The 21,590-nt window shown below is 45.6% G+C and overlaps 1 protein-coding gene across 1 annotated transcript; it reads right to left on the bottom strand.

Moving 5' to 3' along the window:
* Nucleotides 1-214: 214 nt before the first annotated feature.
* Nucleotides 215-21,095, bottom strand: CAPNS1 (calpain small subunit 1). Its single transcript, XM_081200634.1, has 11 exons — nucleotides 20,971-21,095; nucleotides 14,197-14,425; nucleotides 8,010-8,043; nucleotides 7,138-7,227; nucleotides 6,308-6,365; nucleotides 5,979-6,043; nucleotides 5,568-5,636; nucleotides 4,671-4,749; nucleotides 3,371-3,487; nucleotides 2,317-2,375; nucleotides 215-2,093 (listed from the first exon to the last, which is right to left on the bottom strand). Exons 2-11 carry the CDS (start codon nucleotides 14,406-14,408, stop codon nucleotides 2,067-2,069), a joined length of 810 nt encoding a protein of 269 aa, XP_081056760.1. The 5' UTR covers nucleotides 14,409-14,425; nucleotides 20,971-21,095; the 3' UTR covers nucleotides 215-2,066.
* Nucleotides 21,096-21,590: the final 495 nt, after the last annotated feature.

The following is a 21,590-nucleotide window of genomic DNA, read 5'->3' as shown; positions in this document are numbered from 1 at the left end:
GTTGTGAGGATTAAACGAGGAGGTGGAGAGAGCCATGTCCGCTGCCTTGAGCTATACTTGAAATGTAAGGTAGGATGTAAATATGATAAATAAACTTAACACAATGTTCCCCCAGGTCTGAATTGAACAAACAGAATCTGTTCACCGAGAAGAGGAGACATTAAGCCATCGGGGTTGCCAACAACAGAGACAAAACATTGATACCCGGAGCGGATTGTTCTCATTGCACAACTTTTATTCTTGCGTTTAGAAAACAGAGGGAGTGTTGGGAAGAGGCACAGGCAACTGGCAAATTTTTGAGGCAAGGGTTTCTCTCTGCCATCCGACAGAAAGGCAACCCTCCCCCTCCCTCTCTTGGATATCATTTTTAAAAAATAAAAATCAAAGGCACACATTCTCTTCATCTGGCTGGAACACTCTTTCACCAGGTCCCAGTGGAAGAGACAGCGGGTGATCCTTTTCCTACAGCTGCTCGAATTTTCAAAATTAGACAAATTTACAAAAAATAATGGTAATCCAATGCAGGACAAAACTCTCCTCGTGATCACCCATTCTAAGCGGGGTACATCAAAACAGGATGTTGGAGAGGGCAGGCGTAAAAAAATATTTTTATTTGGACATCCCTCCAGGGCTGGTATCTGAAAAATCCAGACTTGAGAACTGTTTGATTTCAAAGAACCACGTTCCGAAATTCAGCACTAGAGGCAGATACTGGGGGGGAAATTCTCTGCAGGTTAGAAATGGGAAGGCACGAAACAAAACTCTTTCACCAGTTTTCTGGATTCCCAAGTTGGGAAAACTCTACTGTAATACCAAGTAGGGCCACTAGAGGGTGATAGAGCAACATGTTCAAGGGAAATCTGTTCTAGGAATACTTATCATTCAAGGCACAATATATATATATAGAGAGAGAGAACCAGTTGTCTTTCTACTCTTTTATTCCTTCAAAATGCATGCATAGAAATTGCATATGTATTGCAAGTATAGAGCTCAGGGGGGAGAGTCTGCATGGCAGTCTAGTCTCCATGCAATTTGCAAAAATAAAATAAAAAGGTACATTGTTTTTAAACTGCCAGGAAGACTGTGGTTGCACAAAGCAAACATTTCGCAGTTGCCCTTGGGCAGAATCATACCAGCTGTTTCTTGGTTTTTTTAAAATATTTTTTAATAAACTACAAGCCTCTATAACTGGCGTTCCTTAAATAGTTTTGGGCGGACTTCGGCTGCTACTGACCTATTGCTTTTGAAATTGCATCCATGCAAAGTGCTACAGGGGATCACTCCCCGGTTTATAAATGGGGGGGCCCGATTTCCTTCATTTGTGGGGTGCGTGCTGTTGCCTTCAGGTCAGTCTAGTCCGACTCCCATCACAACACTCCTGGCCTAACTTGCCCATAAGAAAATGGAGTTAAAATGGCAGACAGCAGGAAGCGATGGATTTTTTATTCCTGCATGGTTCTCAAGGATTAGTGGGGGCAAACTCCAGCCACAGTGCAGAATTCACACACAGAACACACGCAACCGCCGTTGCAATCTTGCCACCAGCCTAGACACAGGTCCCCCAAGGAGAGCTGTGGCTTTGCTAGGGGTAAGAATTTCATATTCAGGCCCTCTCAGCTGTCCACTTCCTGAAATGAAGACAATTGTTCCATCGTGAAACTATAGTGAATTATGGAATCTGCACGGGCACCGTGGTAAACCGAGCCGGCCTGGGGAAAGGAAAAGCAAATTTCACTGCAAACTGGAGGCTTCTTTCAAAAAGACACCCATCCGCTGTTAGTAAACAAAACAGTTAACGTAAATCTGTATTAGCAGTTGCTTTTCTAATGGAGGTTAAAAATGCAAAATAAAACAAACATAGTAAAAGGGGGGCCCTGTTGTTGTTTTGCTTTAGCAAAGGGAGTGGAAGAGAAACTGAAAAAAGAAAAGAAAGGGATTTATTATAGACTGTCCCGCGTCACAGGGAGGACTGCCGGGCAGATGTAGCATGGAAGTTCTAAAAACAGTCCAGAAGAGGCTCGGTGATGTTGGAGGGTGGGGAGCGCAATCCCACAGGCGGGCCGGCCTTACGAGTACATGGTGAGCTGCAGCCACTGGGGAAAAGAAGAAGAAGAACGTCACTCTCCACATCCTCTCCAGGTTTCTAGTCCTCATCTTCCAAGCATCTCACCAGCCCAACTCCTTCCCCATCTGCATCTCTCCGTCTCCTGCAAGCCGGTCTGCTGCTCCCCTATCCTGCCCCATATCTCACCGTCTCACCCATAGCTTCCTCACCCTGGATCATGAAGTGCAACAAGAGTCAAAAGTTTTCCTTACCTCCTTCAAGCTCACACGAATCTGCCCGCTTCCATCCCTGTCCAAAGATTTGAAGGCACCTGAAAGCAGAACGGATACGATAATCTTTATTGTCATTGTCCCATACAGAACAATGAAACTGAAAACCTACATCAGACATTCAAAAACCAACAAGCCTGCTATCCCAGCTATCCCAGCCTGATTAGCCCCCTAAAAACTCTGATACCCCATAATTAAATACCATATACTCCCACACAGAGTACCTTACACTGCGTTTAGAACCAGAATTGCATTTGCGTAGAAACTGTTTCTCAGGTTGCTAGTCCTAGTCTTTATAACCCTGGACCTTCTTCCAGAAGGCAGAAGCTGAAAGAGATCATTTCCAGGGTGCGCACTATCCTGCGCTATCTCTGCAGCTTTCTTGTGGCACCTGGAAGCATAGATTTGATCCAAGGTGGGAAGAGTGCACCCAATTATTCTCTCCGCAGTCTTTACAACCCTGGACAGCACTGCTTTTTCCCTGGCCGTGCAGCTCCCAAACCACACACACAGATCATAAGTTAATACAGTGGTACCTCTGGATATGAACGGGATCCGTTCTGGATCCCTGTTCACATCCTGAAGCAAATGCAACCCGCGTCCGCGTGTGTCGAGATTCGCTGCTTCCGTGCATGCGCGTGACGTCATTCTGACCATCTGCGCATGCGCAAGCGACGAAACCCGGAAGTAACGCGTTCCGTTACTTCTGGGTCGCCACAGAGCGCAACCCGAAAGCACTCAACCTGAAGCACAATTAACCCGAGATATTACTGTATCATCACAGAAGTATGTGGTTCTGCACTTAAAAGCCATAGCCTTGAAGTCGGGGATCAGCGATGCCCTTGGCCCAGGCCATGTTGACATTCGCACCAGCGGGTGCAAGGACTCCCGTGCAAAGGCAGCCAGCCTCAGGGTGGGGTCGCCAGATGCACCCTAGCTGAAACCAGCAGCTGCTCGAGAAAGCTCTTTTGGGATAGGAAACAAGTCACCCGCAAGGGATCCCTCTGGCAGAACCCCCGGAGACACGCCAACTTACGAAACATGGCGTCCAGGCGCACCAAACAGCTGATGAAGTTGTCGAAGTCCATGTTGCCGTTCTCATCCGAGTATCTGCGCACGATCATGCTGTACAGCTGCTCATTCAGCCGGAAGCCTGGCAAGGAAAGGGGGGAAATTGGAGGGCAGGAAAGAGGGAGGAGCTAGTCAGAGAACAGCTTTTCTATTATTATTATTATTATTATTATTATTATTATTATTATTATTATTATTAGTTGTTGTTGTTGTTGTTGTTGTTGTTGTTGTTGTTGTTGTTTATACTTTTCAAGTTTATACATTTCATTAGTTTTACCATCAATTTAACATTTCAAAGTTTTTGACTTCCTCCCCCCCCCCCTTTCTGTGGTTCCTTAAATTTATTTCTTAATACCTTCTGCATATCCAAATTCATTTAATTATCTGCTTTAAATATATACTCTTATGAAACTGCAGGTTATTACAATAATAATGTTTTTATCTGTTTGCAATTTATCTGTAAATATTCAATAAACCATTTCCATTATTTTATAAATTTATCTTGATTTCTTATATTCCGGTACGTTTTGCCATTTCTGAATATTCCATAAGTCAGAGAACAGGTCTCGATTCGGAGCACTCAGGGCTGATTTCCTTCAGAATGGAGAGGTTTGATCTTCTTGCAGTCCATGGGACTCTCAAGAGTCTCCTCCAGCACCAGAATTCAAAAGCATCCATTCTTCGGCGATCAGCCTTCTTTATGGTCCAGCTCTCACTTCCATACATCACCATGGAAAACCAGAGCTTGAACTATACGGCCCTTTGTTGGCAAGGTGATGTCTCTGCTTTTTAAGATGCTGTCTAGGTTTGTCATTGCTTTTCTCCCACGGAGCAGGAGTCTTTTAATTTCGTGACTGCTGTCACCATCTGCAGTGATCATGGAGCCCAAGAAAGTAAAATCTCTCACTGCCTCCGTTTCTTCCCCTTCTGTTTGCCAGGAGGTGATGGGAGCAGTGGCCATGATCTTCGTTTTTTTGATGTTGAGCTTCAGACCACATTTTGCGCTCTCCTCTTTCACCTTCATTAAAAGGTTCTTTAATTCCTCCTCACTTTCTGCCATCAAGGTTGTGTCATCTGCATATCTGAGGTTGTTGATATTTCTTCCGGAAATCTTAATTCCGGCAAGGGGTTCAACACCCTTTTAACAAACTACAGCTCCCAGAATTCTTTGGGGGAAGCCAGGACTGTTTAAAATGATGTCATAGTGCTTTAAATGTATGGTGTGGATGGCGTTTTTTAGGTACCCAATCACGTTTGCCCCTTACCTGCTGCCTCAAAGGCTCCTGGGAGTTCGCTGCTGCCGATGGTTCCAGATCGATCGGTATCAAATTGCTTGTAGATGCACTGATGTCCGGAAAACCCCAAAATTGGGGGGTGGGGTGGGGTGAGGAGATCAAAAAGACAAAGGTAAGGCAAACAGGACAGCTAAACAGAATAATGTCCTCACCAACCCAAGACTCCACAACAGTCCAGGGTGGATAAAAATCCATGGTTTTTTGAAAATAAAATTTAGAAAAATCATATTTTTTTTAAAATTTAAATCGGATTTTTAAAACAAGATGCTTTTGGATGAAAAATCTTTCTAAAGATAGTTTTCTGTTTAAGTTACATTATAGTCCAAAGGCTATTCACCAGGAAAAAGGAATTTGATTTAAGTTTTTCATGTGTGCTAAAACTCAGTCTAAGCTTTTTTTTAAAAAACAACAACATTTAACCACATCGGTTAACAAACATGGATACATATGCTATAATGTTATTGTATTAGTTAAATAAATTGTTTGAATTGTTATGAAGGAAATGATTATTTTTCTCCTTCCAATGAAGTACAGCAGAAAAGTTGTCCAAATTTAAACAATTTCGTAATTCCCTGCCTGTGTATTTCCAATAGTATAACCAAATCAGTCATTTTTGACATAACTGTAAAAACTACTCTGAAAATTTATGATTCCAAAAATGAAACCTTCCTCTGGTTGCACATATTAAGGGGATGCCAGCAAGGCTGAACCTTTCTGTAAAACAAATGATTTAAATCAAGTCTTACTGACTAGTGATTTAAATTGTGATTTGAATCAATTTGATTTAAATCAAATCCACCCTGCCACAGCCCCATCCCAAAAAAGGAGTGTGCTAGATGCAAAAAAATAAAGAAATTTCCATTTTACCTGCCACTTCTTGATGTTGTTCCAGAGGTACTTGAATTCCTCAAAGCCCAGTTTTCCGGTTGTGTCGCTCTGCACAGGGCACAGTCAAGGAGCAAAAAGCCACAAGCACCACAAAAATCACACATCCACTGTTTCGTTCAGAATACTTTTTCCTTGTTTTCCTCTTCTAAAAACTAGGTCAGTGGCTTTGTTTCAACACCCACTTCCTTCTTTCAAAGGCACAATCTGCTTTCCCCCAATTCAGCTCCAGGGACCAGGCATTCGCCCCATAAGACGCACAGACATTTCCCCTTACTTTTTAGGAAGAAAAAAGTGAGTCTTACGGAGCGAAAAATATGGGGCGTGTGTGTGTGTGTGTGAATGCAGAGGGAGCAAAACCCAAACCCAGACCCCCAGCTGGCAAGAGGATACGTCCATGACGGCCACCATGCTGCGACAAGTGTCAATCCCAAAGCCGTCCGTCTTCAAGTCCGGATCTGGAAAGGAAGAGGCAAAAGGGGGTTGAGACCAATGGCGGAATCAGAAGCCGGAAGCGCCATCTAGCCGGGGGGGGGGGGGACGGGACTTGGCTGTGGGGACCTCATCTTCCACTAGCTCCAGCCAGCAAGACCAATGGTTGGGGTGATAAGGGTTAATAGGTACTGCAATAATAAATATGAGACACTCCCATCAGTGTTGGCATCCCACCGGCTCCCAATGCCACCCCTATAGGCCCCAAAGGAAACTAATCTTCCACTTACGCCGGGTGACCACTTTGTTCAGGATGTTCATGAGTTCTGTGGCACTGACTTCCATGTCCTAGGACAAAAGAAAAGGAATGGTGTCGGCTGCAGCGCAAAAGGGAAAGTTCAGAGCCTAGAGAAAGTTGTTTTGCATTTCCCATGTGTGTTTTACTCAGACGTAAGGCCCACCGAGTTCACAGAGAAAACTGCAGCGGCAATAGCAAGAGATACCAACAATAGAAAAATGGCAGATGAAGATGTTGGAGTTTTTGGAGCTGGCCGACCCGACTGGAAGAATCCGCGGCCAGAAAGGAGTATCCAGAAGATTGGAAGAAATTTAAAGAATATTTAGCTAAATACTGTAATATAAGATAAATAGAAAATTCTTGGAAGAAATTAATAGGCTTAGGGGTAGAATAAGAATATGTGCTAGTAAATATTAAGGATCAGAATATCAATAAAGGAGAAGAGGTTAGTAAATGAAAGGAGTTAATATCATTAGAAATATGAATTTGGAGAAGTGTTAAAAAGGTGATATAATGAAATTCAGTTAGAGGGGATTTGAGGAAGTCAGTTTTCAATGTAATGAAATTAGGGATTTGAAGTAATAATTCCTTTTTGTGTCCTTTTTCCTTTGTTTTGTAATGTTTTTCCTTTTTCCTTGTGGTAAATGTGAAAATCCATAAACTTTTTTGAAAAAAACCAACAAAATAAAACCTGTAAAGGACAGGTGGGAGTCCTGACTGCTTACTCACGAGCAACCACCATTGCCATCTGACACATCAGGCTAGTCCTCAGTGTTTACGGAAAGGCCACTGGGGGGTGGATAGAGAGACAAAAACACTCACGTCTCCCGCCAGCTGCACAAAGAGCTTCCGGAACTGCCGCTGTTCTTCGCTCTCGTTGGCTTCGATGTTGGAAAAGTGGCTGCGAGGAGGCTGAGAAGAGAGAAACAGAGAAACACGGAATTGGACGAGGGCCGTAGCTTGGAGGGAGGGAACCTGTGCAGGACGTCCCGGGTTCAGTTCCTGGAGGACTTGAGAAAACCCGCGCCTGGAAAGTTTGAGAGCAGTGTAGGCCGGGGGGACGGACCCAGCCTGCCCAATTCTATTCCATAAAATCCCAGGCAGTGGCCAAAATCAAACTTCTGGCAGCTTCCTGAATCGGCAGCCCAGTATCCTGTCTCCAGCGAAAGCGGCAATGAATGCTGCGCAGCAAGAAAAATGGAAGCGACAGGAAGAGTAAGAGGCCAACCAAAACTAAAAGTCTACAAGGATTGGAGAATCTTTAAAGAATATTTAGAAAACTATGGAATAAAAGGAAACATCACGGCAGAATTAGACTGATCCCTGTATTGTATAAATATAAGTTCGTAGGGAGGTAAAAAGAAATTATATAAGGAATATGTAACTGTGCGGCATAAAGTAATGGGTAGACAAAATACAGTGAGATTGATTGGAAGTCAGTTTTAAATTTCTTTTCTATAAATGTTATAATTTTGTTCCATACCAGGAGTATCTATGATGATAATTATATTAATCTTCTTATATCTTATAGTTTGGTGGTTGGTTTGATTTTTCTGTTATTTGTTTGTTTGTTGTATGCTTGTTTACTTGTATGTACATCTGCTTTTCATCAATGTATTTATTTTAAATTAATAAAGATATATTTAAAAAAGGAAAAAGGGGGGAAAGGGAAAAAATGGAAATGAAGGACTTACCGGTGGTTCTGGGTTGTACTGAGCGGCTGCTTCACTGATGGACAGCAGGCATGGAGGACAGAAAAGATAAACGTGATCAGTGGAGGGTCTTTCAAAGCATCGCCACGGGAATGGATGGTTCAATACGAGCTGGACTACAATTCCCATCAGCCCCAACTGAGGTTTCCCTGGGCCTCACCCAAAAGCGATATCCTGCTCTTCAAGAATTCATAGAGGAGTTCATAGAATCAAAGATTCGCAGAGCTGGAAGGGATCCCCAGGGGTCATCTAGTCCAACCCCCCACCCAACCTCTGCTTAAAAACCTCCAAGGAAGAGGAGTCCGCCACCTCCCAAGGGAGACTGTTTCACTGTCAAACGACTCTTACTGTCAGAAAGCTCTCCCTGATCTTGAGTCAGAATCTCCTTTCTTGTAACTCGAAGCCCTGGGTTCGAGTCCTACCCTCCAGAGCAGGAGAAAACAAGCTTGCTCCATCCTCCATGGAGGTGGGGTGGCCATTTGTCGCGTATGATCTAGGGGGTTGGACTAGGTGATCCCCGAGGGCCCATTCAACTCTACAGTTCTATGATACTCTCTGTGTGTCTTTATTTCATAAAGTGCCGTATTTTTCGCTCTATAGGACGCACCTGACCATAGGACGCACCTTGTTTTCTCCTGCCGCTTCGCTGAAGGGGTGCTGCGCAGAGAGGGGGAGATTTTTTTCCCTTGTTCTCCCCCTCTAAAACAAGGTGCATTCTGTGCATTCAAGGTGTGTTCGCCCAAAGCCTCCAGAGCGCAGCGGGAGTTCCCACTGCACTCTGGAGGCTTCAGGCGGCTACCTTGGAAGCCTGGAGAGCGAGAGGGGTCACTGTGCACTGCCCCTCTCGCTCTCCAGGCTTCAGTGAAGGCAACCTGAAGCCTCTGGAGCGCAGCGGGAGTTCCTGCTGGGCTCCGGAGGCTACAGGTTCCTTTCGACCTGCTCTTTGGGGCTGGCGGGGGGAAGCGCTGCTTTCCCCCACCGCCAGCCTCAAAGATCCCTGAAGCCTTCGGAGCGCAGTGCGAGTTCCCGCTGTGCTCCGCAGGCTTCGGGTTCCTTTTGCTGAAGCCGGGAGAGCAAGACTTCAGCAAAAAGAACCTGAAGCCTCTGGAGGGCAGTGGGAACTCGCGCTGCGCTCCGAAGGCTTCAGGCGGCTATCCCTGATGCCTGGAGAGCGAGAGGGGTCGGTGCGCACCGACGCCTCTCGCTCTCGAAGCTTCAGCGAAAGCAACGCAAAGCCTCCGGAGACCGGAGGGAGCGCTCCCTCTGTGCTTGGGAGGCTTCGCGTTGCTATCACTGAAGCCAAGGAGCCTGCATTTGCTCCATAGGACGCACAAACATTTCCCCTTCATTTTTGGAGGGGGGAAAGTGCGTCATATAGAGCGAAAAATACGGTATATACACCGCTTAATTGTTTGTTTGTTTTTAATATGGTTTACAAAACAGCAAAACCAAGTAACAATGTAAAGTACAAAGTAACAAGTAACAAAGAAAAGTAAAAAGGATACTTTAAAAGAGGCACCCCCAACCTTCAGCCCTCCAGATGTTTTGGACTACAATTCCCATCATCCCTGACCACTGGTCCTGTTAGCCAGGGATTATGGGAGTTGTAGGCCAAAACATCTGGAGGGCTGCAGGTTGGGGATGCCTGCTTTAAAACATACAAAAACTAGAATATTAAAACAGATTAAAATTACTTCAACTTTCCACACACCTGGGAAGACTGGTCTAAACAAGGTTTTTAGCGGGCATCAAAATGCAAGGAAGGAAAGAAAACAACAGTAACATGTCTGTCTGTGTGTGTGTGTGTGTGTGTGTGTGTGCGCGCGCGCGCATTTGCAAGTTTTAAACCAAGCTTCTAGCCCTCATGGTCTCAGAGAAAAGCTTGGAATGGTGGGAACATTGCTTTCAGAAAGCTCAGAAGCAGGGCTGACTTGGAATCATCGTGCCTCATGCTGTGGCCTTATTTGCATACAGGATAGCTGGAAAATTCCAGGTATGATTCAGCAGGAAAAGGAAGAAATAACCCATTCCCCTCCCAGACCTACAATTCACAGAGAGATTTAACAGTCAATCTCTTTCAGGGTTAGAAACTCAGATATATAATCTAATCGCCAAATGGCACCTTAGACCTGGGTTACGGTCGCCACAATGGAAAGTCGAGGCTCCTTGCCCCTGAAGATTATTATCATTATAACTATAAATATCACTATCATCATATATTTACCACTTTATATTTTAAATAAGAAATCTCAAAGAAGTTGACAACACCTTAAAACATCAAATCAGGCAATCCAAAATAAAACAAATTCAAGCTCCAAAGAAAATATCTCAGATCCTTCTCTAAGTGCCATTCTGCTTTTCCCAGTCGCCAGCCTGGCATCCAAAGATCTCTGCAATTTGACCCGTGCCAGTCCCAAAACATGCCCGGATGATTTCTGTTTCTTCTTCCCAGGGAATTCTGGGAATTGTAGCTTTGCGAGCCGAACAAGGGTCTCCTTACGACTCTCAGTGCCCTTAATGAACTGTAATTCCCATCATTTTGGGGGGCAGAGAGAAGCCACGACTTTCTAAAGTGGTAGCATGGTTCTTTATATATATCTGAAGGAGCATCTCCACCCCCATCGTTCAGCCTGGACACTGAGGTCCAGCTCCGAGGGTCTTCTGGCGGTTCCCTCATTGCGAGAAGCAAAGCTACAGGGAACCAGGCAGAGGGCCTTCTCGGTGGTGGTACCCGCCCTGTGGAACGCCCTCCCTTCAGATGTCAAAGAGATAAACAACTACCTGACATTCAGAAGACATCTTAAGGCAGCCCTGTTTAGGGAAGCTTTTAATGTTTGGTGTATTACTGTATTTTAATATTTGGTTGGAAGCCGCCCAGAGTGGCTGGGGAAGCCCAGCCAGATGGGCGGGGTATAAATAATAATAAATAATAATAATAATAATAATAACAACAACAACAACAACAACAACAACAACAACAACAACAACAACAATAATAATAATTCCTCCACTCAAGAACCCTGGACTTCACTCCCGAGAGTCCAAACTTCAGCAGCAAAGCTGGACGTGGTACAATAATAACTGCAATCCTCAGTATGTTTACCCTGAAAGGAGTGTCCCAAAGTTAAGTGGGGCTCACTCCCTAGGTAAGCGTGTTTGGGACAGAAGCCTAACTCTTCTTCTGATAGAGAAGACTTGGGTTTCATCCCAGCTGCTGGTGGCTGTTTGGCTTGTTGACCCAGGTTTCCCTGCATGCTAGCAAACCAGTCTGACGGTAAACACGAACTAGCCGTTCCGCTACCAGCCCATCTCTGCAAACAGTGGAAGGAAAGGTCCTCAAAGGCAAAATACTGTATTTTTCCATGTATAAGACGCCCTCTATTTTGGGGAACTAAAAATTAAGAAAATGGGGGGGGGGGGTTGTCCGGAGTTGTTGTTTTTTTTTGGGGGGGGGAGAATTGCCCAGAGTTGTTGAGCAAAAGCCACCAAACGTCTTACCACTTGCCACCAGCTGCTGCCAATCACCCACATGAACACCGAAGACAATCTCAGGCTCGCGGCAGCAGCCAATCACTCGTACCCCTCTGCCCTACCGGTGTATAAGACGACCCCAATTTTTAAACATTAATTTCACAAAAAAATACAGTGGTACCTCTGGTTGCAAACAGGATCCATTCCGGAGGCCCGTTCACAACATGAGCAGAACACAACCCGCGTCTGCGCGTGTCGCGATTTGCCGCTTCTGCGCATGAAGTCATTTTGCGCGTCTGCGCATGCGCGAGCGGCAAAACCCGGAAGTAACCCTTTCTGGTACTTCTGGGTCGCCACGGGACGCAACCTGAAAACGCAACCCAAAGCAAACGTAACATGAGGTATGAGTGTACTCGTCTTATACATGGAAAAGTACGGTACTTCCCAGGGGAGGAGAACTTTGCCTTTCCTTAGTCCTCAGAACACACATAAACCACTTTGGCTTCCAGGACTGGGTAGAAGGAGAAGACAGAGCTGGGAGCCTGCACAGGTCTTCAGCAACCAGATGTTGCAGTCCACCCGGTTGGTGAAGGATGGCTTAACCCACCTAACCCCCAACCCAAAGCACAAGGAAGTTTTGCCCAAAGCCCAGCTCCATCAGGAACCTCCTACCCCTGAACTATGCAAGCTGGTCATTGCATGAAGAACTGTTGCCCGAGTTTGGTTTCTTCTTTTTCCTCTTCCCTCCTCATCCTGTTTGCCTTGTGTGCTGTCTATTGTTTTTTTCTATATTGAAGGACAGCGGGCAGGAACCGTCTTAGAATCATAGAATTGTAGAGTTGGAAGAGACCACAAGAATCATCTATTCCAGTGGTTCTCAACCTGTGGGTCCCCAGATGTTGTTGGACTACAACTCCCATCATCCCTGAGCTCTGGCCTTGTTAGCTAGGGGTGATGGGAGTTGTAGTTCAACAACATCTGGGGACCCACAGGTTGAGAAAGGCTGATCTAGTCCAATGCCCGGCAAGGCAGGAATCTTTTGCCCGATGTGGCGTTCGAACGGATAACCCTAAGAGTCTCGTGCTCTACCAACTGAGGTATGCAATTATCTTGTTTTGACCATCTGCATGTAAGCCACTCCAGAGCCATTTTGCCTGAGGAGAGGGATTCAAATGCTCTAAATAAATCAATAACCAATAAGGAAGGTAAGTTCTGGGGCTGTGGGCTTTTGGGACTCAGTCCAGCCTAACCCTGCACGCAAAAGTATGCAAAGGTTTGACACTTAATATAAGCCATTTGCCTTGACATTGCTCTCTCTCAGCCACACAAACAGAAACACGCACAGGAAATAAAGCAAGGTGACATCTGAACCACACACCAACCCCAGATCCAGGTTCCTAAGCGATATTTCATTTCAAAATAAAAAAAGATATTGGGGATTGAGCTGATTTGCAAGTTATTCTTTCCGTTCTGGAAGCCTAATCCAAGACGTGTGCAAAGTAGCAGATCAGGATTATGGAGAAAATAATTTTGCACATGCTCAGAGTTCCTCTCTTCTTTCATATCCCTCCCCATTTTTCAGGCTGGGTCTTGGCACTAAAAGCAGGTTCAGGGTCAGACCTTTGACTCAGATGAATCCATCTGCTGCCTTAGTAGCCTAAATAGTGAAATCTCTGATCACGTTAGGAGGGAACTGACATATTTTGATTGGTGGAATCCAGTGAGAACTGTGGCTGGATGGATCCCAGATCGCTGGGCCATTTTCATGCTGACCTGCCACACGGTGGCAGACAAGGTATAAGGCCATAATAATTTATACCTGCATCCTTCTGCAATAATTTGTGGTGCGTTAAACGCTCGGAATAAAAACTACCACTGTCTTCCCTTTCTGGTTACCTGGTAAGCAGGCAAGTGGCTATTTACAAGCCAGTGACATAAGCAATATAATAAACTCACTAATTGCCAAAAATTTGGGGGAAAAGAAATAACACCGACCAAAAAAGAATGGCAGGATAAATTATTTGACTACACTGAAATGGCCAGACTGACAGAGGCAGTTAGGGGGTCAGAAAAGCAAAAATTTCAAAAAGAATGGGGAAAACATAGAGAACACCTTAAAAAGCAGTCCCCTCAAATTAATACTTGGACTTGTTTCAATTAACTTCTGCAGGATAATTTATGGTACTTAAGTTAAAAATTGTATTAAAAAGGGGGGGGGGATAACAAACTATGATGGAGACAGTTTACTAAAAATGAAAAGAGAACCATGTAGAGAGGATGAAGGAAGTCAACTGGAAGAAAGGAAGAACAGAATTATGGTGTGTGGGTGTGTGTTGTTCGCTATTTGTTTTGTATAAGTTTAGGTACATTCTTATAGATTATGTGTACAGTCATACCTCGGGTTACAGCCACTTCAAGTTGCGTTTTTTCGGGTTATGGACCACCGAAATCCAGAAGTACCGGCACGAGTTACTTCCGGGTTTCGGCGGTTGCGCATACGCAGAAGCGCTGAATCGCAACCCACACATGCGCAGACATGGGTTGCGAACGCTGCGGGTTGCGAACGTGCACGGATTACGTTTGCAACCCGAGCGTCCACTGTATACTTTTTTTATTTGTTTTTGGTTGTGGTTTTGCTGTTGTTTGTTTTATAAACGTTTGTGTATATGTTGTAAATAAACTCTTTTTTTTAACTCACCTAATGGCGCTGATGACTCCTCCCAGGATCCCCATGGCTCCGCCTCCTCCGCCGCCTCCGCCTCCTCCTCCGCCTCCACTCCCCCCTCCACCACCTAAAAACCCTCCGATGACATTGCCAATGTTGATGTTTGCTCCCCCGATCTTGATGTTGCCTCCTCCACCGCCGCCCCCACCTCCTCCTCCGCCAAGGAAGTTTTTGACAAGGAACATTTTCAGAAGTGTTTTCTCTGTTTGGAGAGAAAAGAAAGTTTGTTTAAAACACACACACACTTGCAACTGTGCAAGATGAACATTTCGGTGTTACGTCGGTCGCAAGTTTTGTTATGCGTAAAACACATTTCATGTAACGCCTCGTCACATTTTCTTAATGCTAAGAACCTTAAAATTAGAGAATTAAGCAGCAGGTCTTCCTTTTCTTTTCTTAAGGGGGGAGAATTACATAGTGTGTTTTTTTACCAACATAACACACCCAGCCAACCTAAGTCCTATTGTGTAACGCGAATCTGATTCTGTTCCCAACTCCTGGCCCTGAACTGTATCCATTCCAATTTGAATAAGAGCTACTATTTAACATTTTGCGCCTAAATTCCCCCCCCCCCAAATTTCCTCTACCCTCCCCATCCTCATTTTCTTTTGTGCAGTGTCTGTTATATAGTAATCCTGCAGGGAGATATTCTGTTGCTTTTCCTGACTCTGTAGAAGCTGCTCTGAGAACCCTTTTGGTTGAAGGAGGGGTTTAAAAAAATCTGAATACAGTGGTGCCCCGCAAGACGAATGCCTCGCAAGACGGAAAACTCGCTAGACGAAAGGGTTTTCCGTTTTGGAGGTGCTTCGCAAAACGAATTTCCTATGGGCTTGCTTCGCAAGACAACAATGTCTTGCGAGTTCCTGGTTTTTTTTCCCTTCCCCCCTTTTTCTAAGCCGCTAAGCTGCTTATCAGCTGATCCGATAAGCCGCTAAAAGCCGCTAATAGCGCTAATAGCGCTAATCCGCTAATGGGCTTGCTTCGCAAGACAAAAAAACCGCTAGACGAAGAGAATCACAGAACGGATTCTTTTCGTCTTGCGAGGCACCACTGTAAATTAAGGGGTAAATTCACACATCTCTGAGTAAGCTTCAAGGAAATAGGAAGAAACCTCCAAAGACTGACAATATAATCCTGTGCCCACAGACTGGGAGAAGGTCCCATTGAAGTCAAGGGAGCCCTTTCTTTCTTTCTTTCTTTCTTTCTTTCTTTCTTTCAGACTCACATTTATAGGATTACACTGTAAAGTACAAAACTGGAATAGATTTCTGGATGTGATGTCTGGAATAGATTATGCAGCAGGGTGTCCTGCCTTTATTTAACAATTTACAGGGTGTAACACCCACCCACTCCAAAAAAAGGGGGGAGAACCCCCTCTGCCTTTACTTCTTTTTAAAACTAAACTATGACCCTTAATATTTAATGCACATCACTTGGGAAGACAGGCGAACTAATGCCAGTGTACTAGAAGAAGCAAGGATCACCAGTGTTGAAGGAATGATTCTTCAACATCAACTTCTTTGGACTGGTCATGTTGGGCGGATGCCTGAGGATCATCTTCCAAAGCAACTACTCTATTCTGAACTTTAAAATGGAAAGTGTAATGCTGGTGGTCAACAAAAGAGGTTTAAAGACTGTATAAACACCAACAACTGGGAAACACTGGCCTGCGAGCGCTCCAGCTGGAGAACAGCCTTTACCAAAAGTGTCATGGGCTTTGAAGACACTCAAACTCAGGACGCAAGGGATAAACGGTGCTAAGAGGAAGGCATGCTTGGCAAACCCTCACCATGATCAACTCCCGCCCGTGAACCAATGTCCCCAGTGTGGAAGGACGTGTGGATCCAGAATTGGCCTCCACAGTCACTTACGGACTCACTGTTAAGGCCAAGTTCATGGAAGACAATCTTATTCGGCTACAAGGGATCGCCAAAGAAGAAGAAGGAGAAGGAGGAGGAGGAGGAGGAGGAGAAGAAGAAGAGGAAGAATGGTGCATGTTGCTTAAAATGTCTCCATCCTGTTTTCTTTCCCAAAGAATACTCTAAGAGGTTAATAGTAAAAATTCTGCCTGTACCCAAATGCTAAATATCAGCCTCGTAGAAGCCAGCGTGCCTGAGAATAGTTTCTGGGGGGGTCCTTGCATGAAGTGGGACCCCTCCTTGCCGTGGGGTGGGGGGTCAAAGGCATAACATGCAAACAAGGAAGCCGCTGGGTTGCAACAGTTGACCCCTCCCTCCACAAACTCTGTATCCAGACTATTTTAATGTGGCACACCCCCTCCTGGAGGAACGAGAGAGATCAGGGGATTTTGAAAAGCTCAGGGAAAGGTTTTTAGTCACGCTTGGAAAAAACAGGCTTAACTTAATGGTCACTGTTCAAAAAGGTAATCACCACTCCTTGTACTTTTCCTGCATTTAATTTCCTACTGTCCTCAACAAGGCCAGATTTAGGTTTGATGCGGCCCTCAGCTCCTGGAGGGAATGGGGCCCTTTATATGTCCAGCTGTCCTTTGTCCAAAACAAATTGACGCTGTTTTTTGTGTTGAATATATGCTATATGGTCATTTATGGACCTAATAGGCATCTCAAGCCATTTGCACATGTTGCCCTGCAAGCAGTCCATGCAGAGTGTTGGCACCCTATATATAGATAGGAGCAAAGCAGTGATAATTTAGGGAGCAGGCTAGCAGGCAGCGGCCATGTATTACATCACAGGAGCCGACACAACACAAACCACGATTCCTGTATGTAGGTTTTGTTTTATTTGTTTTTTATCTTATATTTTGGAAATGTACATCCAGGTTCTTTTTTCCTTTAAATTTTATGGGGGCCCCAAGAGAGTGGGGCCCTGAGCTATAGCTTGTTTAAAGGTAAAGGGACCCCTGACCATTAGGTCCAGTCGTGGCCGACTCTGGGGTTGCGTGCTCATCTCGCTTTATTGGCCAAGGGAGCAGGCGTACAGCTTCCAGGTCATGTGACCAACATGACTAAGCCGCTTCTGGCGAACCAGAGCAGCGCACAGAAACACCATTTACGTTCCCGCCGGAGTGGTACCTATTGATCTACTTGCACTTTGATGTGCTTTCAAACTGCTAGGTTGGCAGGAGCTGGGACCGAGCAACGGGAGCTCACCCCGTCGCAGGGATTCGAACCGCCGACCTTCTAATCAGCAAGTCCTAGGCTCTGTGGTTTAACCCACAGCGCCACCCACGTCCCATACACCTTTGCATTAAAGGTAAAGGGACCCCTGACCATTAGGTCTAGTCGTGGCCGACTCTGGGGTTGGGGCGCTCATCTCGCCGGCGTACAGCTTCCAGGTCATGTGGCCAGCATGACTAAGCCGCTTCTGGCGAACCAGAGCAGCACACGGAAATGCCATTTACCTTCCTGCCGAAGTGGTACCTATTTATCTACTTGCACTTTGACGTGCTTTCAAACTGCTAGGTTGGCAGGAGCAGGGACTGAGCAATGGGAGCTCACCCCGTCACGGGGATTCGAACCACCGACCTTCTGATCGGCAAGTCCTAGGCTCTGTGGTTTAACCCACAGCGCAACCCGCGTCCCTTATAGCTTGTTTAGCTTATGCATAAATCCAGCACTGGTCCTCAATCTTAACCATTCCCACCCCTTAACCATGTGCGTCTCTTTGTGCGTCTGTGTTTGTGCGTGATGTCATGTGCGCATGTGTGAACCTGCAACTCAGGATAACCCTGCAACTCAGGTAGAAATGGACTGGGGTCCAGAAACGTTTCTGCCATATTTGCAGGGGGTTGGACTAGATAACCCTCAGGGACCCCCCCTCCCATCTCTACAATTCTATGAAATATGCTGGTCTTACAGGTGCCATGAAACTCTTTGTCGGTTTTTGTTTTGTTTAGCTTTTGCATGTTCAACCTTTCCGGGGGAGGGATATTTGCAAATCTCGTCACACCCAAACAGCGCTAATTCTGGGTTTAAATTTTGGTGACGAGCAGCAGAGGACACGGAGAGGCACTTTGGGCGATCGGAGGGGGCAGCGGGGAGAGAATGCAATCGGCTTTTCCTGCTCTAAGCACTCCTTGTCCCCACACCCTCCCACAATACTAGATCTATAGTAGATCTAAACAATACTCTAGATCTATACTATAGATCTAAACAATACTAGACCGCAGGGCCTGTAAGACAGAGTTGTTCCGCCTGGCCTTTGGCTTGGAGCCAATCTGATTCCCTCCCCCTCTTTCTTTTTTCCTTTCCTTCTCCTCCTGCGATGAGGCTGCATTTTAATGTTTTAATGTTGTATTTTAATCTTGTTTTTAAGTTGTATTCATTCAACTTGTTTTTATTGCTTGTTAGCCGCCCTGAGCCCGGCCTTGGCTGAGGAGGGCGGGGTATAAATAAAAATTATTTTTAAAAATATTATTATTATTATTATTATTATTATTATTATTATTATTATTATTATTACCTGGGAATCCTGACATCCAGCCTCCCCAAACCTAGTGCTGATGGGAATTGTAGTCCAAAACATACAGAAGACACAATGTTTGGCCAGGTGCGCGCGGGCGCGCATTATAGTTGGATAAAACTGCTCAGACTTCCCCGGTTACTTCCTTCTTCCCAGCTAGTAAAATCCTTATTTTTCTTTCCAAAGCTGCAAAGACGACCCAGATACCCCATGTTTCTTCTTTTTAATCTCATTTTCCACTAGATTGTTAAAACCCCCCACACACACACACACAAAAGGAAATCACTTAAGAGCAGGACCCTCTAAGAAACATCGCTGGCGTTTGGAGAAAGGAAGGCATTTAAGAAATGTTTTGGGGGCACCAGTTTAAGACGGAAGCTGGAAATGTCCGTTCCAACATTCCTGTCTTGTGGGGTTTTTGTGTGTGTGTGTGTTTTGGAGGAACTATGCAGGCCTAACAGGCTGGCGTGTCTGTCGGGTGGAGTGAAACCGGATTAACTGTCACAGGCTCCTCCTCGGAAGGAACTCTGGGGTGAGTAGTTCTGCGGGCGCTTACAGATCTGCCTGCCAGAGCCTCCTGATTCACGGCCTTGCCTACAACTCCCAGGGTTCCCTGCGGTTACAAAAAAGGGTTTTCTGTTTAAACTGCGGGCAGATCCACACATTCAAAGAATAGCAAATGCGCATTTAAAGCACATGATTCCCCCCCCCCAAGAACCCTGGGAACTATAGCTTCCCTTCACAAAGCTACCATTTGCGGCGCCCTGGACCAAACTACAGTTCCCAGCGTTCTTGGGGTGAAGACCTGCTCTTTGAATGTGCATTGAATATGCTTCAAATGTACGGATCTGCCCTTTGTTGGGGTCCAGGCACGTTTACCTGGGAGTAAGCGCCACTGTGCGCAATAGACTTCCCACCCCCACAAAGAAAAAGGTTTCCTGGAAATGTAAGAATGCTTCGAAATAAAAGGATGGTTTGGCGTCACGAAATATAACAAAAGTGGGAGATGGCTGCACTGAAACCTTGAGATCTGGGCCGGGATCCAGACCATTGCAGCAGAGGAAAAAGTTCCAACACAAGAGGAACCCTCCCCAATTCGGAGAGCAGCTCGACACAGAAAAGAGGGATCTGTTGACTTCGCTGGATCTAATATTTTGCAATGGTTTGTGGAGGAGTTTGCAATAGTGTTGCCTAGGAGAGTGTGTGTGAGTGTGTGTGTGTGTACAGCCCCATAGCCAAAGGAGCTGTGAGAATCGTAGAATTGTAGATTTGGACAGGATCCCAGGGGTCATCTAGACCAACCCCGGGAAGCAGGGATCGGGGCTAAATTGGGGCAGCTTGGATCTGGGAAAACACACATACAGAGAGAGGCATCCCTAGACAAAACTTCTGCAAAGTATTAAATCCTGTAAGGTGAAAGGATTAAGGTTACCATACGTCCCCGTTTCCCGGGGGAAATCCCCCGATTTACAAATCAGTCCCCACACAAAATCGATCGAAGTTGAAAAGTGTCCCATGATTCATTGGGGGGGGAATCTGGTAACCTTAGAATGGATCATTTACTAGATTTTCTTGCTCCCAACATCATACGCGTCTCATTGTCGACCCCATAAAGTTCCTGGAACTTTTGAAGGGTGGTTGGGAGCCATCGTTTGTGGAGCGGCCTCGGATTGGGTCCAAGGGCAACAGATCCCAGGAACGGATACAGGACCCATAACGGAAAAAGTTGGGCGGGAAAGGGAAAGCATTCCCAGTGGAAAACCACAAGATATAGGGGGATCCAAGAAAAAAGAGGGCTATTGTATCCAACTAAAGACTACTCAGAAAAACACCCATTAAAGTCAATGGGCCGAGGTGAGCCATGTACATTAATCCCAATGGGTCTACTCTGAGTAGGGTTGACAATGACGACAGCCCGGATGATTTAGGGTGGGTGAGAGATCTCCTTCGAAGGAGAGGAGATGTGTGTTGAAAAGGAAGGGCGAGTTTGCAGCGGGGGGAGTAGATTACAAAACGGAAACTAATGCTGAGAGAGAGCAGGGAGGGATCTAGTGGGCGCCGGATCGTGTCCAAATGGGCTTCCAGGGGATTTAGAGGGAGGGGAAATGGACAGTGGACAAGATTTAGGGCTAGGGAGCCAGAGGAGGCCCAGTGGAGGAAGTAGATCCTCCCCGTAGTTATTAGTGGGGGGGACCGGGATCCACCCGTGATCTCCCCAAGGGATCTACTGCCTGGAAGGGGGAAAATAACCCAGTTGGTGCCCAGAACCAGCCTGCAGGTCCGGATCTGCCCCCAGACTCCTACCTTGTGGCCGAGGCTGCTGCGGGGTCGCTTCTGCTGCGGGCGGCTCTCCGTCGGGTCCGCTGCGGGATCTACCACGCCCGAGCGAGTCACTGCAGCCGAGCCGCCCGGAGGGCGCCGCGGGGTCCTAGCGCCCGTCCACTGGTCGGAATCCTGCGCTGGGGGGAAGCTTCACCGGTTGAATTTCCGCCTGCCGTGCCAGAAAAAGAAAAGAGAGAGAACGAGGCTGAGATCGGCGTTAAATAACTGTTTCTTTTCCTTTTTTAATAGTTTTTACTGAATTTTACAAATGTTATATTCATCACAATTCATGTTTTCAACAAAATAGTATATAAATCCCTACCTTTCTTCCCCCAACCTCAACTTCAGGTTCATTAAGTATTTCCTTCTCCTGCCTGTTGTCTTTTAGTTACATTTTATAATCTTTCAATTAAATATTGTTACAGTCGTTTCAATTTTTTTTATCATCTTTCCCATATTACATCTTTTTTGTTTGTTTTCTTCATTGTGTTTAGGCAAACCCTGCTAGTGAGTCCACTTCTTTACAATAGTTCTTTAAATACAACATAAACAGTTCCCAATCTTTCTTAAAATCTCTATTATCTCTTAGTTTCCCCTTTAAA

This window comes from Podarcis bocagei (genome assembly GCF_964188305.1).
Source record: "Podarcis bocagei genome assembly, chromosome: 7".
Taxonomy (NCBI): Eukaryota; Metazoa; Chordata; class Lepidosauria; order Squamata; family Lacertidae; genus Podarcis; species Podarcis bocagei.
This window is presented reverse-complemented; position numbering and strand designations above follow the sequence as displayed.

What these genes read in the sequence shown, in the direction of transcription:
- CAPNS1 (XM_081200634.1), bottom strand. Translation starts at nt 14,408, where the DNA reads ATGTTCCTTGTCAAAAACTTCCTTGGCGGAGGAGGAGGTGGGGGCGGC. An exon ending in GCGCCTGGACGCCATGTTTC is followed by an intron (nt 2,376 to 3,370) that starts GTAAGTTGGCGT and finishes TTCTGCTTTCAG; the next exon opens with GTGCCTTCAAATCTTTGGAC. An exon ending in TTCGTGTGAGCTTGAAGGAG is followed by an intron (nt 2,094 to 2,316) that starts GTAAGGAAAACT and finishes TCTTTTCCCCAG; the next exon opens with TGGCTGCAGCTCACCATGTA.